This window comes from Balearica regulorum, chromosome 15 (assembly GCF_011004875.1).
Source record: "Balearica regulorum gibbericeps isolate bBalReg1 chromosome 15, bBalReg1.pri, whole genome shotgun sequence".
In the NCBI taxonomy this organism is placed as follows: Eukaryota; Metazoa; Chordata; class Aves; order Gruiformes; family Gruidae; genus Balearica; species Balearica regulorum.
Genome location: NC_046198.1, coordinates 10,783,680 through 10,800,683, shown reverse-complemented (window position 1 = coordinate 10,800,683; position 17,004 = coordinate 10,783,680). Strand labels below are relative to the sequence as shown.

Here is a 17,004-nt window from a genome sequence, read left to right as displayed (position 1 = left end):
TGTGCCCGGGGCGGGCAGGGTGCATGGTGCTGCTTCACATCGGGGGAGCTGATCTTGTCGGGTGCTGAGTCCTCGGGGAAATGGGAGCGTTGCTGTGCTGAGGGATCTCTGTGCCATCAATAAGTGGGAGACAGGGCCCAGGGAAAGCCAAGCTCTTCTTTCACATCAGGCTGATGAGAAAGTGTGAATTAAAAACACCTGTGAGGATCTGCTGGAAATTAAAACAAAAACAAAAAAAAAAACACACCAAAAAACCAAAGCAAAAAAACTTGGCAAAAGGTGATGCTTAAATATGGTTCAGGATAGCAGAAGCCTCACCTACAACACCGAGAGGGAACTCAGGGACCACTAGAACACCCAAATTTGTGCAGCATGGTGCATTTCATCAGCACCGCTTGGGAAACAGATGGTGCTGAGCTTTTCATCTCCCCCAAGCGTGGTCGTACTCTTACGCTTGGACATCAATTCACTGTCCAAAGTTTTACAGAGGAATCGTGGTCGTCTGTGGGGTGGGAGGGAGCAGCAGATTAAACAGCCCCTTGCAGCCTCATCCCTGCCTGCCGGGAAACATCCTCCCCAGCAGCAGAGGCACAAGGACACTTGGGGGAGAGAAAGTGGGACAGTTTCCCATGTTTATTGATCTGTGTGCGAGACAGCAAAGAGGTTTAATAGCCGATTACAGAGCACAAATGTATCGCCCCAAAATAACAAAAAGATCATTTAATTGAAGCGGTTGATGAAAAACAACAGGGGGAATAGGAAGCGCCGACCTCTGGGGGACAGCCAAATCGAATATCTCGATTGGCGTTTATTGTTGATTGTAAAACTATTAATAGTGCCAGGAACGGGTAAAAATAGCCTGCTCGAAGCCTGCTCTTAGGTTAACAGGCTTCAGCAAAAGAAAATCCATTTACTCCCTTCAAAAGGCTCTTTGGCGACAGCAAAAGGCAGATGTGCCGCCAGGATCCTGTGGGCTTGGCTCAGGGGTGTGGGGTGCAACTGGGGCCACCCTGCCAGGGAGACCCTCCGGGAGCAAGGACGGGGATCCCGGGCAGGCGGAGGAGAGCTGATGGCTGCAGGAGCTCCCGAGGAGAGGACATGGGTGCTGTCTATGCTATCCTGGAGCCCAGCTCCTTGCAGAGTCATACAGAGGAGGATTATGATGCATTAGGCAGAGTCCCCCCAGGATCATCTGGAAACTCATGTCCTGGTGAAATCAGAGCACGTTTGCCCGGAGCCAGCTGCCAGTGATGGATGATAAAGGATCCACCTTGCTGTGAGGCAAAGTCTTCCCGCAGTTATGACTCTCTTAAAAATCACCATCTATTTCTGACCTGACTGCAAACAGCCCGAGTCTTAAGCAGGGGCAGGTAAAACAGCATCTTCCCCCATGGCTGCCATTACCGCCTGTGCAGAGTTTGACTCTGCCATTTGTGGGGGGCTTTGCTCCTCGCCCGGTTTTGGAGGGTACAGGCTCTTTACACGCTCACACCGCTGCCCGGTACAGCAAGAGCCTCAGGCAGGCTGCTGTACACGAAACTCAGCAACTGCAGATACCTTTAATGGAATCGAACATCTTCAGCACAGATCAATCCCCATTTTCTTGCTCTTTCTCTCCCTATTTGCATCCTCACGGGTTTACCAGCCACCTGCCAACAAACAAAATCCGCCCGTCGGCCACGAAGCAAGTGGCTGAGGAAAGGAAATTCCACGAAAGTCACACAAACATCCTGGCGACAGAACATGCGGCTCCCCAGGGTCTGGCTTGGACAAACTGTGCGAGCAGCAAAATAGAGCTCGCAGCAACACCAGCCTCTGCAAAAATGCAGGAAGCAAAATGTACCAGGAGGCAGGAGAGTGCCCGGCCCGGCCCAGGGACAGGCGAGCGGGGGGATACTTGGAAAAGAACAATTACATCAGAACATGACTTTGATTTCTGAGCATGCTGCGGAGCTGGGAAGGATCGTCACCCTGGAGTTGAGCTGGCCTCGGTTCACGGCTGGGTCCTACAGGTCCAAGCGGTGAAAAAGCCGAGTGGAACAGCCGTTTGTGCCTTTCGCACCCCAGCACACGCAGACCCCGCGGCCTCTCCTGAGCTCCAGAGAGGAGCACATCCAACATGAGCTCCTTATCTTTGCCATTAAGAATCTTCATGTCCTACCAAAGGCTTGTCCCCTGCGCAGCAGCACGCGGCATTCCCTGGTTCTGGAGCAGGGTGTTGCGAACGCACACATGGAGCCAAGCCCTCTTCCCAGCCCACCTTTCCTGGCTCCCCAATTCCTGCTTTTCTCCCCAAAGACAGGAACCCTCTCCCTGTTCGGTGTACAGCACCCCAGCGTGCTGCTCGTTAGCCCGCTCACAAATAACGGTGTGGGCTGTGTGGTTCCCAGCGGCTGCTGGTGAGCAGCGGGGTCTTGCAGCAGCCCTGGCTGCTCCCCCAGGGACGGGAGAAGGAGCGAGGGGCTGGAGGAAGAGGGGAGCAGCTGGGTAGGGAAGGGAAGAGAGGGTTTAGCTATAGCTCTTGCTCGTCCCCCTGGGGAAAAGCATCTGATTAAATCAAGATGCAGGATCCAGGGTTGCTATTCATTCCCTATATTATTAGCTTGTCTCATTTTATTAAATCTCCTTTAAGGCTTTTCAAAAGGAGCACGTAATTCACAACATATAATTTTTCCCAGATGAGATATGATGCAGAAGCGGGCTGCTCTGTCGCTGGGGACTGGGGGGGGGGTGGGTTTATTTGTTTCCTACTCCCACCCCCTACTTCTTTTGCAACACTTTTCATGTCTCTTGATTCCTTTTAGCATTTGGGATTTGATTAACAGAGAATGTGAAAGCCTGAGACACGTCTCAAATCCCCAATTCCTTGAGTCATCCAGGCAAGGGGTGGTGAGAGCTCCCTCGGAGACGCCATCCTCACGCCAGGCACGATGCAGCTCCTGGAGCAGGCTCATGCCGTGCCTTGGTCTCCGGGACCTTCTGCATCCACTCTCCTTCTCTCACCTTTGGTGTGTGCTTGCTGTGATAAACTCGCCAAAAACCCAGGGGTGGGGCGGAATTACTGTATCACGGTGCAAAGCGATGTGCTCCGACGGATCACTCAGTGCCGCGGCTTTCCTTACCAGCGGTGCAAACACGTTGGATGGCCGAGCACGCAGTGAGAGCCAGGGTTTCGGTGGCCCCACGCTGCAGGGGGCTCGGTTTCGCTGCCTTGCCGCCCCAGGGATGGTGCCCTGCTCTCCGGCAGAGGCCGTGGAAGCATCTCCCCTCTGAGCACACCAAAGTGACATTAACTCATCGGCAATAACTGTGCAGCACAGCGGGATCAAGAGCTCCGTACAGAGCAGAATTGGGGTTCCTTGAGCTGGGGACACCCTGGGAATTCTCTGCTCCTGGTTTCCATCCCATCTCATGCCATCCTCTCACCCATGGTTCGGGGGCAGCAGCATCCCACCAACATCCAGCATGGACAAAAAGACATTTGCGTGTCCTGAACATGTCCCCAAACTCCAGCACCTTCTGCTCCCTTCCAAAGAGTGTCAGCCTCCCTAGGATTAGCGAGAAATGTCACCTGTAACTGGAGATGGGCAGCGACGGGGCTTGGAATATAGGGCACGGGGGAGAGGGAGGCATGGTGACCCCGGCGGATGTGTTGCTACAGATTTCAGGAGGGTTCCCATGGAAATAGCAGCGGCTGCGGGGGTTATAGGACAAAAATAAAACCCCAAGAGGAGGCAGCAAGCTGGCTGGCCCGCAACGGGCTGGAGCTGGTGGAGGGATGTGCAGCCAGTGCTGAGGGCTTGGAGCCTGGAGGTGGTTTGTGTCCAGGTGCCACGTCTGTCCCCCCGGCTGTGGGGTCCGGAGGGGCCTGAAGCCGGCACAGGGTTTGAGGCTGCGGGGGGTGAATTGGGGTTGGGGGCGTTGAGCAGGGCAAGGGCTGAGCCTCGCTCCATGCTGGTGCCCATACTGAGGACCCTGGAGGCTCCCGCAAATGCTTGGCCCCGGCGCAGCAGCAAAGCAGAGCTGCAGGCAGACCCCAGCCCTGACATCCCCTTCCCGGGGGGCTCTGGCTGCTCTGCCTCCCTCCTGCAACTCTGATTCAGAAAGGAGCCGTGCTCAGTAAACGATTCCCCTCTGAAGAAAACGCAACATGGAAAAAGCAGCACATTCCTATGATTTTTTTTTTTTGAAATAAGATCCAAGGAGGATGCGGCACAGCATGGCCAGCTCACTGGGCTGTCCCGGGCGGCTTTTTAGTGTGCAGATTAAAGAAAACAGCCTCGTAACTTGTCCTCTGGCACATGGCGGGAGCTCCGTGCGTAAAGGCCCCCCGGGGTGGAGGGAAGAGGTGGGCTGCGGTTCGGGGTGGGTTGGATGGCGTTTCCGTGCTGTCCCTGACAGGAGTGATGTGAAGGGCAGGGGGGCAGCGGGCACGGGGTGCTGCTGCTCTCCTGGCGCTGGGGGTCATTGCGAAGCATCCGCTGGGCACCCAGGAGACGGGGGCTGCCTGCATCCGCAGACCCCAGAGCAGGAGCTTGCCAGCGGTGCCCATGCGGCTCAGTCTCGGCTCTGCCGAGGTGGGACGGATCCTGGTCCTTTCCCAGGCATTTGTTTGGGCTCCAACACTGGTGGTTTGCGTTCCAACACTAGTGGCTTCCCACCTGGAAACAGCTTCCCACCAGGGAATTCTTCCCATTGCATTTCTTTGTAACCATTTAAAGCCCAGACTGCCTTCCCTATGCAGTGGGGACAGAGGAGACCGGTTTATTCCCCTGTAAAGTCCTGTCACGTCACCCGTCTGACTTCTCTGGATTAAGGGATCTCCAATAAAGCAGTCAGTGCCCAAACTGCCCCCGAAAGCCCCCATATCGCCTGTGCTCAAAGCTCATCTTTGCTTTTGCATCAAATCCCAATTGCTGGCAGACAAACCCCCCTCCCCTGCCCACCGAATATCCGTGCGGAGGTTCAACCTCGGCGTCGGGAGCCACCACCAGAGCCCCCCCCGTTTCCCTCCATCTTCCCGAACAGCAAAAATGCCAACTCAGCAAGCCAGGCCTGGCAGGAGCCCAACAGGAATCGTGACTTATCCATCGCTCCGCCAGTGCGATACCCTGCCTTGATTGCGCCACGTGTTTATTCTCCGATCCTGGCTAATTGTGTGTGTTTGCCACGTAAGGGCCAGTGGCCGTCCCTCCCCCGGGGTTGAAGGCAGTGCAGCTTCAATGGGCAAAAGCAAACACGGGTGTGGGGTTACAGGTGGTCACGGCGGAGGGCAGCGTCCCGGGTTCTGGATGTCCCCACCATCCCTTCAGTTGCCTTCAGGGAAAAGACCTCAAGATGTGGCCTCCAGCTCCCAAAGTGTCGCCGGATGAAGCATCCTGCAAGAGTGGAGCTGGCCCTGCATCACGTGCCCATTGCCGGGGAAGTTTGGGGTTGCATGGGGATCCCCCCCACTCCCCAAAAAAATATCACATGCAGTTTCAGGGAGGGGAGATGTGCAGGGAAGCCACGCAAACGGCCACACAGAGAAAACCCGGGTGGAGTGTGAGGGTGGGCACAGCTGCTGCCAGGGGGTGCGGAGCGGGATGGGGTGACCCGAGGCAGTGCGGTGCGATGGACTTGGTGACCCGGCCATCCCTGCCAGGCAGGAGTTGTGATTTAACTAGTTTCTTCTTTCCTGGTGTTTGCTCTGGAGAAATGTCCTGAACATCAAGGGAGGTGTTATCTGCAGCATCTGCACACAGCCTCACGGGCGGCGTTTCCCAAGGCTGCAAAGAACCCCCCCGCCAAGCTCAGGTGGGCCCAGCAAGCCCTACAAGCGGATTTTGAAGCCATGAAGTTATGAAAATGGACCCACGACCACATTTCCAGGGATCCCGCTTGGTGAGCCATGCCGGCACAGTGCCAGGTCATAACCAGCTGGTCCCAGGGGTCTGACCGTGCAGGTCTCATCTTTGGAAGCAGCAGGAGTCTCACGTCCCGATCTGGGGGCCATGGGGTCCATCCCTGCATCAGTGCAGGATACGGCCCAGCCGCAGCCAGGCACTGGCCCTGGGAGTGGGAAGGGGGGGAACAGCTCCGACACCACAAATGCTTCACGCTCAGCCTGAAGGTTTCATCCCCACCCTCTGTAATCTCAAATTCTGAGAAATATTAGGTAATTGAATAGGAATCAAATTTTTTCCTTATAACCAGGGAGAGTCCCCTAATCCCTCGCTGTTGAATACTACAAAGCAATGTAAATAATGGTATACAATGGTGTCTCTGTGTTTTCCTCCCCGCAGCCCCAGCAAGTGGCATGGCACCGCCAGGAACTGGCCCCGGCCAGAGCCAACTCCTCCGCCCAAGGGAGAAAGGCAGGCTTGGACCCCGTGAGGTGGGCTTCAACATCACCTTCCAGCTCCTCGGTTTTGCGTTAGGGAACAGAGCAGCCACATCTGAAACGTCAAACTCCAGCTTTATGGCAGCCAGAACCAGTTCTGCAAAAGCAGTGACACATTAATCTGTCCTGGCCGCTGCAGGAAGAGCTACTAAAACTGGGGAAATATCTGGCATAGCCCCAAAAAAACCCTTGTGCAATGCAAAGCTGACATGGAGCGGCTGGGAAGTGGGAAGAGTTGGGTTTGAAATGTCGGATCAAGGGGGAAGGAGTCCATGAAGCTGGTCCCGGCACAGCACCAAACCCCCTGTGCTTTTGGGATGCTGCAGGTAGGGGAGGGGAAGCAGCTCCGTCGCTGGGGTTTATGGTGACAGACACCCATTTTGGGGGCTGATGCTGGCTGGGGATGGGAATGGTACAGCTGGGGTCCCCCCAGCCTCGTGGCGGGGACAGGGAAAAGCAGACATGGTCCTCAGACCGGGAACGAGACAGCACAAATACAACCCTCGCTGCGTTCTCGTTAAGAGTAGTCCTTCCCGAACAAGCACGTGTCTCTTCGGTAAATACTGATTTCACCTATCAACAAACCTGAATTTATTTACATCAGAGACTTTGAGCCAGGACTGTCAACTCTGACATAAATTGAATAATGCAACGTATCCTCTCCTTGCTGGTTGCTATGGGTACTGGACTGTTTTAGCCTCTGTCTATAAACATTAACTATGAAGGGGATGTGGAAACTTATCTAAAAATAAAATACTATGTCCAAGTCTTTAAGAAGAACGTCGTTGAGATGGCACTAAAAAAAAAAATCCTCCTGTAATGGTTCTGAAGGGGTGAAACACAAACACAGCATCCATGAGCTCTGGCCGAAGGAAACAGAGGCTGGACTGAAAAGAAACCAACATTTTTAATTCCTGCTGAGCAATGCCCGAAGGGTGAATTACAACATGCAAAAGCAAAAGGAAATTAGACCGTTTTGCGGAGGTGACACTGAGAAAAAGGAGGACCCTCTGCGGAGGGGACGACATGATGCTGAGACATGGCACTGCATCCCGGTGCCTGCGCAGGAGCCGGCAGCTGCTCCCTTCTCCAGCGCCGCTGCCGGGGGCTTTACGCTGTTTGGTTTTTTTTTTTGGTCGTTTATAGCTTATTTCTCAAACTGTTCTGGGAATGTAAACACTGAGCCTGGGTCTGGAGCATCACCCCTGGGACCTTCCCGTTCAGGGCAGGATCCAGCACCAGGCTCTTTGGGACTCGCCGAGGCTGGTGGCGGGGCGGAGGGGCAGATCCGTACCCGGCTGCTGCACAGCGCCGAAGGCAGAAGCAGCCCTTTCCCTTCCTCCCACCCACCCACCCACCGCCCCTGCAAGGCAGTGAAAAATAGCTGGAAGGCACTGGGTGGTGGGGAAGGCAGGTGGGACATTCATGTGGCCCCCAGGGAAAAGAAGGGACCGGGTGGGTGTGGCGGGGGCCAGGGCACCAACACGGCCAGGGATGGGACACCTGCAGGGATTGACTCTTCCCCTTGGTCTTTTCCATGCTGGGGTTTCCCCACGAGACAGCTGCCATCCCTCCTTCCCCCTTGGGCAGTGGTTTAGGTCATACGTTCACATCTACGTGCTTTCAGTCACCTTTCTCTGAGCCTTTGCAAATAGTGTGGAGATGCTACAGGGCTCTGCACAGGTGGGAAAACAGCTCTGGACGGGGAGGTTTCCCTCTCCCTGAAAAGATGGGGTTTGTTACTGGATTTGCAGCAAGTTTTGTTGTTGTTGAGTTTGCAGCAGTTTCCCCTCTTCCTTCCCCAGCCATGTTTGAATGTCCCAGGGGCTCCCGAACCCACTCCATTGCTTTGCCCGAGCTTTTGTTTTCTTCCTGTGGCTCTTTGGCAACATCTTCAGATGATCTTCAGCATCAGCCGAAGCTGGTCCTTTCCCGTGCTCAGAGCTTGCTTACAAAAGGCCCCCGGTGTCTCCATCGTTACTCTGCTTGCCCTCCAGTCCGGGGCTGCTGCTGAATTGCTTTTTCCCCCGCAGATCTCCAGTAATCGGTGCGGGAGAAGAGGTCAGGAGGTCCCGCGTCATGCGGCTCTCAGGGGACCATCACCTTTGTGGCAGGAGCTGCAGTGACCCGGCAATGGGGACAGAGACCTGGGGACAGGGACCTCCAGCTCCCACAGGCAGCTGCGAGGAGGCGCCGCCACGCTCGGGCTGTTCCTCTGATCGCTTTCAATACTGCAGGGTGCTCAGTTGGCTCATTAAGGGTTGCTGGGCTAATTAGTAGGATACATCTCAGTAGGAAAACGGGCAAATCGGACAGCGTGGAGACCGGAGAGGCACGCTGTGCTGAGGTATCCGAGACACTGCCTTGCAAAGGGCAAAGAGACAAGAGTCTGTTAGGGACCTCACGGGTGCTGCAGCATCCTTCCCGGGGCAGAGGCTACTGGGCTCCAAAACTTCGGCACTGCCGTGAGCTTGTCCAGCCTCTCCAACCACCAGCGGGCAGATGCACCGGGGGATTCCAGGGGGGCATTAACCGCAGGGAAAGGAGCCTGGGCAGGAACTTAGGCTTTTGTAGAAACTTTTGGCCCCCAAAAACAAGCCCAGGCTGAGTTTCTGGGGTGAGCCGGTGCAAACCCATGAGCAGCATGCTCCTGGCTTGGGCATGGAGCAGACTGGAGCAGGGATGCCCGATTTCCCGGCGGGGTGATCGGGCACGCGTGCCCCCTCGCACCATCCCTGCCGCTCGCTGGAGCACCTGCCATGGCCAATAGTTGCTTTTTTCTGCCTGATTTAGACTAAGCCTGGAGCCTCGAAGCTCTCCAGCAATTCTCCTTCGCGCTGGCTCTCAAGTATATAATCAAAACACTTTGGGGGTTGCTGGTCGGGTGCCAAGAGGCAGACACAAGCACTGCTGTGTAAAGCCTTCCCGCCCGGTTTTTTGCGGTGGTTTGAAGAAGCTCAGATCCCTTGAGAAGTGGAGGAAGGGCTCTGGAGGAGCCGGGGAGGGCAGGGGAGCACGGGGAGGGCGGGTGGTGCTCCCGTCCCCATCTAACGCGCTCGTAGGTGGGGGAGCCCAGCAAAGCAGCCCCTCTCGCTGAAACACTGATCGGCACACATACCTGTTGCTACTTGTTCTTTGCTCCCTTCTGTTTCTGCCGATATATTTCCTCTGTGAAAGGCCTGTGGTTGGGAGGATGGGAATTTGGGGAGAGACGCAACAGAGGGACAAAAGAAGGGGGGAAGAATTAAAATCAAGACTATTTGCATGCTATCCTTTGGGCTCAGACACTCTGCCCTTCACAGGTTGGCACAGCCCAACTATTCCTGTGCCATGGCAATCCTCGACTCGGTATCTCTAGACCAAGGAGCGGCTCCAAGCCGCTCCCAACCCAGGACCATCCCTGCACCGCGCAGCACGATGCTCAGCAATGCAGATGGGCCTCGGCTCTCTTTGCAACTCCTCCTCCCTTGCAAAGACAAAAGACCTTTCACTGCTGAAGCACGACCGCTGCTTCCGGGAATAATTCTGGGCTGTTCTGTCCTGGGCTGCTGGGCTATCGTGGTACAAAATATCAGAGAAGCCCATCCAAGGAACTACAAAATGCAAGCTCTTCTTGCAGGGTCTCTTCAGATGACACAATGAGTCCCTTCGCTGCCTTCCTTATTGCTCTTGTATAGACAGAATCCGGCACCCAAAAGAAAAAATATCTCATTTTGATAAAAATAAACAAATGCATAAATGTTCCTAGAACTCAGCAAATAGTTTCAGAGAGGAATCTGCCCATTATCAAAACAATTGAAAAACAATCCTCTGTTTTCCTTTCTTCTCTGCTGAATCAACTGGAAAAAATATCTCTACTTCTGCAGTTCCCTGAAACCTCACAAGTTAAAGCTGGTAGAAATAATTAGAAGCTCTCCAGTTTTGCAGAGCTACTCACCCCTCATACAGCATTGCAATTGTGTAGGAAATTGCCACTACAGCTGTCAGCAAAAGGCCAGCTGGGCTTGCATGCCTGTTTTGAAAGAGAAGGAAAAGATCAGGTAAGTACATGGGCTTATGCAAGACCTGGTTTAGAAAGTGAAATGAGATGCTGGCTCCGTGAGAGCACTCTCTTGCTCATTAAACAGAACCGAACAAAAGGCTGGGGTTTTTTTGTGCTTAATGTTAACTGTCTTAGACAGATGTTACTTGGCAAGGACTCTTCCCCAGCCTACTTCGGCGACTTCTTTTAAGTCTGATCCCTGCACGTCTCTGCTAAGAGAGCTTCTGCTTTGATGCTAAGTCCTGAGATTATAAGACTGTTTAATAGCTGAGCAGCTGCTTACGTACGGCTGTGGCTCCCAGCCAGCGCTATAAGGGAAATGCCTGATGTGCACAGAAAGACAGGCCACCCAGGGTGCAGGAGACACCTGGCAGAAGGAGCAGCGTATGGTACCGTATACCTCGAAATGTCAGCAGGGCTGGGGATGGAAAGGGATGGGAAGGTCCATGCCTGCCCCGTGAAGGGTGCTGGGGCCGGTGCTGCACCAGGGCTGGCTGCATGGGGTGCTGGGGGCTCGGTTCACGTTTAAACCCATTTCAAGATGTTTTAGGAACACGTCCTGTCACCTCCCAAGGCCCAGCCAAATGCTGTCCTTCAGCAAGGGGCCATCAGGCACAGCACGGGGGACCGATGCCACCGCACCACACCGCCCTGTGTCCGTTTATGGGGAGAAGTGCTTGAGGGCTGCGGATGCAACGGGGATGACTGCATGGCTGTTCCTTTTAGCACCAAGGCCAAAGAATTGGGACTAAAAAATCCCCATCACCTCCCGCTTGAAGGAGAGACGTCAATGTCGGCTGCAAACCTGCACCGCTCGCGTGGGGCCACTTCTTTGACGCTTGGCCTAAAAGCATCTCGGGGCAAGAGGCAGACACCAGCGAAGGCAGCGGGGGCTTTGCTAAGGTGCCAGAATTTCAGCAGGCGGGTTCAGTCCCCAAACCAGGGGCTGAGCCCCTCCCATGGTGTGCAAATTCCCCGGGTGAGAGTGGCCGCACCAGCAGGGATTCCCCACTTGCTAACCCAGCACCCACGAGGTCCCGGCCCCATCTCCCCAGCCAGGGGCACAGCTCTGTCTGGTTCACTGCAGGCACCAGCCCCCCCAAACCACCCTTTTTGCATCCTATGCCTCCAGCTAATGGCTGCAAGCATTTCCCTTAATTAGGACACCGCTAATTGCCTTTATTGCTGGTTGCAGCTCAGCTCTGAGGGGGACAAGAGCTGGCTGTCAACAAAAAAATGTACTTAGCTGGTCCTTGGTGAGGATAAACATCCTGCAAGGCTTGTGGAAGGGGACTAGTCCTGTCGGGAAAACATGCCTTCAGAGAGATCAAACTACCTAAACCTCGTACTGGACCTGCCGCCAGGTACTGCCTGGCCGCATCAGTTCCTGGAGAGACGCACACCAATCTTCACCTTTTCACTGTTTACATTTTGCAAGTTTTTCCCTCATTAGGAAGCACTGGGCAACTTCTTCCTCTCCCAACCCCCTGCTATTACATGCTTAGTCATGTCTCCTCCTTGATGCCTATCAGAGAGAACAAATTTGCATGATTGTTTGTTGACAGCAAGACCTCTAATTGCATCATTTGGCTGCAGTGCCAGCTCTGATTTACACAGCCTGTTGCCATGAGTTAAAACACTTCCCTACCAGAGATACACAAAGCTGTCCCCAAACAGCTAATGCTCCATTTGTCTTTTGGGAGAAGCGAGGCTGCTTGACGCGGTGATGAGAAGCATTTGGGTGAGTTGTTTCTCTCATCTTTCGAGCTTAACCTACTTATTGGGCAACAGCTCGTGTTGTAGCAGGGTCAATGATGAGTTAGCCAAGAAGGTTTCATGGTCTTTTTTTGGTTAGGACCTTTTTTTGGGTAGGAAGTCTGTCTGTCCCCAAGCCTCGCTGCAGGGCTGTGGGTTGTCTGCAAGAGCAATGGTGTGGGCTTGCGTCCTTCCCCACCAGCCTTGCTGGTCCCGGGTGTTGGACATGGGACACCCGCTTTGACCTTTCCTCCTGGAGCTCCTGTTTTTGTCGTGACTGGTGGAGGTGCCTTCTCCAGTGTCTTTGGTGGACACACTTCTTTTGGCTGTGGAACTGCCATTAGATGAGCTGGGGATAGCTGCAATGTCCTGCAAGGGAGGAAACAGCAGCTCTCGCCCCACGCGATGCTTTTAAGGTTGGACTGGGCTCGGAAGGCAGGCTGCCTGGTGTGCTGCCAGGCTCGCTTACGTTATGTGGTATGTACTCTTACAGATTAAAATGAATCAGTCCTTTGGGCTCCAGTGCCATGATATGGAGCATGATACATCACCAACGGAGCAAAAATGTGCTCTACATCTTACGTCTGTCCAAACCCAGACGGCAGACGCATTCCTCCGCCACCCCTCCCACTGATGCAGAGCCAGGACATTAGCTCTGGCCTCCGAGGGCAGGAACCCAACATCTTCTGAAAGCCCTGGGACCTCAGCAGTACCTCAGAAGAGACCTGAGACCCCCAAAAAACCTCAGCAACCTGAGCTGAGATCCCAGGGAAGATAAAGAGTCAAAACCACCACATGGAAGGGTTGTGCAGAGCTTCCCCAGGGGAGGTGGGCAGTGTCCTGGTGCCACTTCGCACAGCTCCAGCAATTTGTTAACAGCAATTATTTGGCATGCCTCACTGCCTTTTATGGTGGCAGCCTTTTAACAGGAAAAAAAGGCAATCACACTGTTGCCTCGAGCCACTTCGAGCTGCTTTTGCCCAGGATTGCGGTGGAAGACCAAGCAATGTGCACCCGGCGTGAGGCTGCTCTCTCGCAGGGGCAAAGAAGGGATTTCCGTGACAGAAACAGCTCAGGAGGGTTCAGCTGGTTCTGCAAAGGTTCTAGGAAATAGTTCAATCCTTATCTTAAAAACATTACAATCTCCTGGTCAAATTCCTCACTTTGTGCTGTTGTGTGGTGATGGTGTCAGCTGCTCTCCAGCCACAGTGTGGTATGGGGGGGCTCATCCTGCCCCGGCTCTGCCCCACTCCCCCCAGCAATATCCACGCTGACATCGTGCCCCTGCCGACCCCGCGGCTGGCTCTCCTGCCCAGCACTGCCACGGCCCCAGCAGCGAGCTCACCCCAGCTCTTGTGCACCATTTCCCAGGGTTTGGACCCAATCCGTGCCGTGGGTCTGCCAGGAAGGCAAACGGCCTCGTGCAGCCTGCCCTGACGGTGCCGGGGGGGGATTTCAAGTGCAGAACGAACAGCAGCAATGCTCGGTGGAGACAGGAGAGAAACTATCAGCTTTACTTATTACCAGGGGCCAGAAAGCACTGCACACGTGGCTGAAAAGGTGACCAGAAAGTGGCAAAGCACTTCATTATTTTTCCACCGAAATAGAAGAGAGGTGGTCACACTCAGGAGCACCGGTGCAAAATATCTAGTGGTAATGGAAAATATCTAGTGATAGCGGCCTGCAATGCTCTATGGGTTCCTGATGTAACACAGCCAGGGGTTTTTCTCCTGAGCAAATAAATAAAATGTGATATTAAATGAAAACCACATAAAACTTGTTACACAGAATAGAGTATATTGCTCGTTTGCTGCTAAATTACAGCCTATTCATTTCCTCCTAAGCAGGCTATTAAGCTGTGTTGTATCACATGAGGAGTGTTTCGGAAGTGTTATCACCATGCAGTGGGGAAAAGGGTATGCTGGCTTGTTTTGCTTTTTTCAGAGGTAAATACAGGGTCACTCTGATCCCCAGTATCAGTGCCCTGCCCCTGCTGAGTGACACCCAGCATGAATTTGGCCCTGACTGTTGATTTTTCCACATGCAGATCCTGCCAAGGATTTCATTCAGCTGCAGAGCATTTGCTGATGCTTCCTCTCCCCAGCACTTGGCCGTTATTTATTTTTCTACAACTAATGTTGCAAGTCCTTTATGACAGCAGAAGATTTTGCACGCACAAAAATAGTCAGAAAGAGAGAAAGCAAGAAACCAGAGCATGTTGCACTTTCCCTGCCATTTCGGGGGTTTTTTTGCCGACTGCCATCACTAAGAGTTTCTTTGGCCCCTGATGCAGCCTGGCACCGTACGTCCTGCCGAGCACAGAGCCTGCGCTTGCCCTACGACCGGTGCTGATGGCAGGGGCACGTACTCACATGAGGGACCAGCCCAGGTAGATGGCCGTGCTGCCCCAGTACATGGGATTATCCAGGACACTGAAGGGGAAGCTGGTCACTTTTGCCTCCATCAGGATGCCGAAGTAATCACCTGCAGAGCAAACAGAGGGTTTCTCGTTAGGATCCACAAAGCTGAGTGTCGCAGGGGGCTTTGGCACAGTGGTACCCTCCCCATACCACGGAGCATCCCTGCCGAGGAGGCAGAGCAAAGGCAAACGAGGGGTTTTGCTGCTGAATTCCAGGCTGAGAAAACAGCAACAAATAGGTTGGCTGTTTACTCAGCGTCGATCAGCTTTTCCGGGAATGGCTCTTTGCCCACAGGGAAGGTTTGTGCATTACAACAAAGGTACAGCAGCCATGTCCCTTGTCAGGAGGCAGCTCTCGAGGTCCCAACTGGCTTTCTCATTTGAAAACTGGCTGTCTGATGCCACTTGACAATGAAGCAAGTGCACAGGATCCCATTTAATGGGGAAATGAGCCCAGCGCACTGTAACGGTGTTTTGAGATGTTATAATCACGACCGCCACCACCAAATGTCCTCATTCAGTGTCACCCTTATCTCATAGTTCAGAGAATTTCTCAGAATTTCAGAAAATAGCACCTCTGCCTACAAAACACTCAATTATCGGCATCATGATGATGATGATGATAATAGGTGATTGTCATCTGTTAGGAGGAAAGCTTTCAGAACTGTCAGCATCCAACCAGCTTCCTATCTACCTCGGAGTAATCCTTCCAACCTCCTGAAAGGAGCCTGGAGAAGAAATGACAAACAAGGAGATGGTGTGCAGCTTGCAAGCGGCATTTCAAGGGGGAGTAAGGGCCGGGATGCCGAGCTCTGATTTCTGCTGGTCTCACAAGCGAGATCACAAAGCCCAGCAAGGATTTTGCTCCACGACCACTGTACAAGATGCACCATCAATCAGCGAGGAGCAGTGCCGGTCCATCGGCTCAGGGAGCTGCCGCAGCCCTGGGTCACGTTCCCAGCTTTGCTGCCAGCCTGTTCTCTGACCTTGGGCAAGTCTCCTCTGTCCCTCCCGGTGCTATTGTGCACCGATCATAATATCAGTCTTTCTTATAGCGCAGAGGGTGGTGAGGATTAATGTATGGTGAGAAAGTGCTTGGAAATCCAGATAAAAGGCATTACAGGAGTGCAAACTATTCAAGGTTATTATTATTACCTGGATCGTAGTGTAATTTCTTTGACCTCACATGGTGCAAAAACATTTATTTCTAAGGATAAACAGCGCCTGCCCAATTAGACAATGCTTTTGGGCTTTAACTACAGGCCACTAAGTGAGATAATTGCCTGGTATTCATACTATATGTTCTCACAGTTACTTGGCAATGCATCTCTGAGATTGTTCTGGTAGAAAGAACACATCACCCCCTGCCACAACCCATTTCTGTGCTTTCTTATGTGTCAAAATGCTTCATTATATCCTGCCTGCCCTCGCTTTTGGGCTGAACACCTTGCTCCCCAAACGGCGCTGGCACTGGGAAGGTTCGCACAAAGCCCTGGGTCCGTGGGGCTGGCAGGGGCTTATCTGAGCCTGGCACCGGTGGGGTTGCAGGACCCTTCGGGCAGGCTCCCTGCAAGCAAGAGCACACAGCAGCTGGGGGAGCAGGCAGCTGCCCCAGAACACAAGGTTTCCCATGTAAACCCTGCCTCTAAACCCACACAGTTAAATGAACATGACCACCAGAGAGGACCTGCATATTTTTATATTCAGGCAGGTGTGAAGGCAAAGGACCGTGCATCGATGTGCACAGCATCAGCCTGGGCATCTCCTGTGCCTCCATTAAGCCCTCAAATCAGGAATGGGCTCCTCATCAGGCTGGGGGACTTTGGCATCTAACTTGAGTTATTTTTTGCTGGAGGTCAGTGTAACCATTTCGCTGCACAGGGTAGACACTTTGGATCACGGCAGCAAAAAGCCACTTGAGGCATTCCGCAAGGTCTCCCATGGTCCCTGGAGCCCAAGCCGGGCTGAAGCACCACCTCCGCTTCCCTCCGGAGAGCCACCAGCTTCACCACAGCCCAGTAACAGACTTCAGTCAAGTCAGATTTACTTGAAATCTTGGTCAGTGCTGGAAGGAACCGCACTCGGGTGCGAGACAGATGGGCTCAGACAGGCAGAGCCACCTCTCGGTGCCCTCGACCTCTGGGAAGCCGAGCCCTTGTTACTACGTTCGTCAGGAAATAGGGCAAACGATGAGGCAGACGGCGCTGAACTGATGACTGAATCCCTGCAAGGGCGCAGTGCTGGGAGGATGGATGGCTCTGCAGGGGAGAAGGCTGCCGGGGCGAGGGGCCGCATCCAGGCGCTGCAGACAGAGGCTGGGGTCGGTGCTGCTGCGCAGGAGATGGGGTGGCACAGAAAGGCTTCTTGCAGAAGGGTGACTCCCGTAGCTCCCGCTGCACTGCGCTG

The 17,004-nt window shown here is 53.8% G+C and overlaps 1 protein-coding gene across 3 annotated transcripts in view; it reads right to left on the bottom strand.

Moving 5' to 3' along the window:
• Positions 1 to 7,270: 7,270 nt before the first annotated feature.
• Positions 7,271 to 17,004, bottom strand: part of PEMT (phosphatidylethanolamine N-methyltransferase) — a 43,287-nt gene continuing 33,553 nt past the window's right edge. For all 3 annotated transcript variants that reach the window (XM_075767404.1, XM_075767403.1, XM_075767405.1), the window contains exons 5-8: positions 14,552 to 14,663; positions 10,320 to 10,394; positions 9,501 to 9,561; positions 7,271 to 8,745 (exon numbers count right to left, since the gene is read on the bottom strand). In XM_075767404.1, coding sequence (XP_075623519.1) covers positions 9,507 to 9,561; positions 10,320 to 10,394; positions 14,552 to 14,663 — 242 coding nt within the window. In that variant the 3' untranslated portion in view covers positions 7,271 to 8,745; positions 9,501 to 9,506. The remainder of the gene's footprint in view (positions 8,746 to 9,500; positions 9,562 to 10,319; positions 10,395 to 14,551; positions 14,664 to 17,004) is intronic.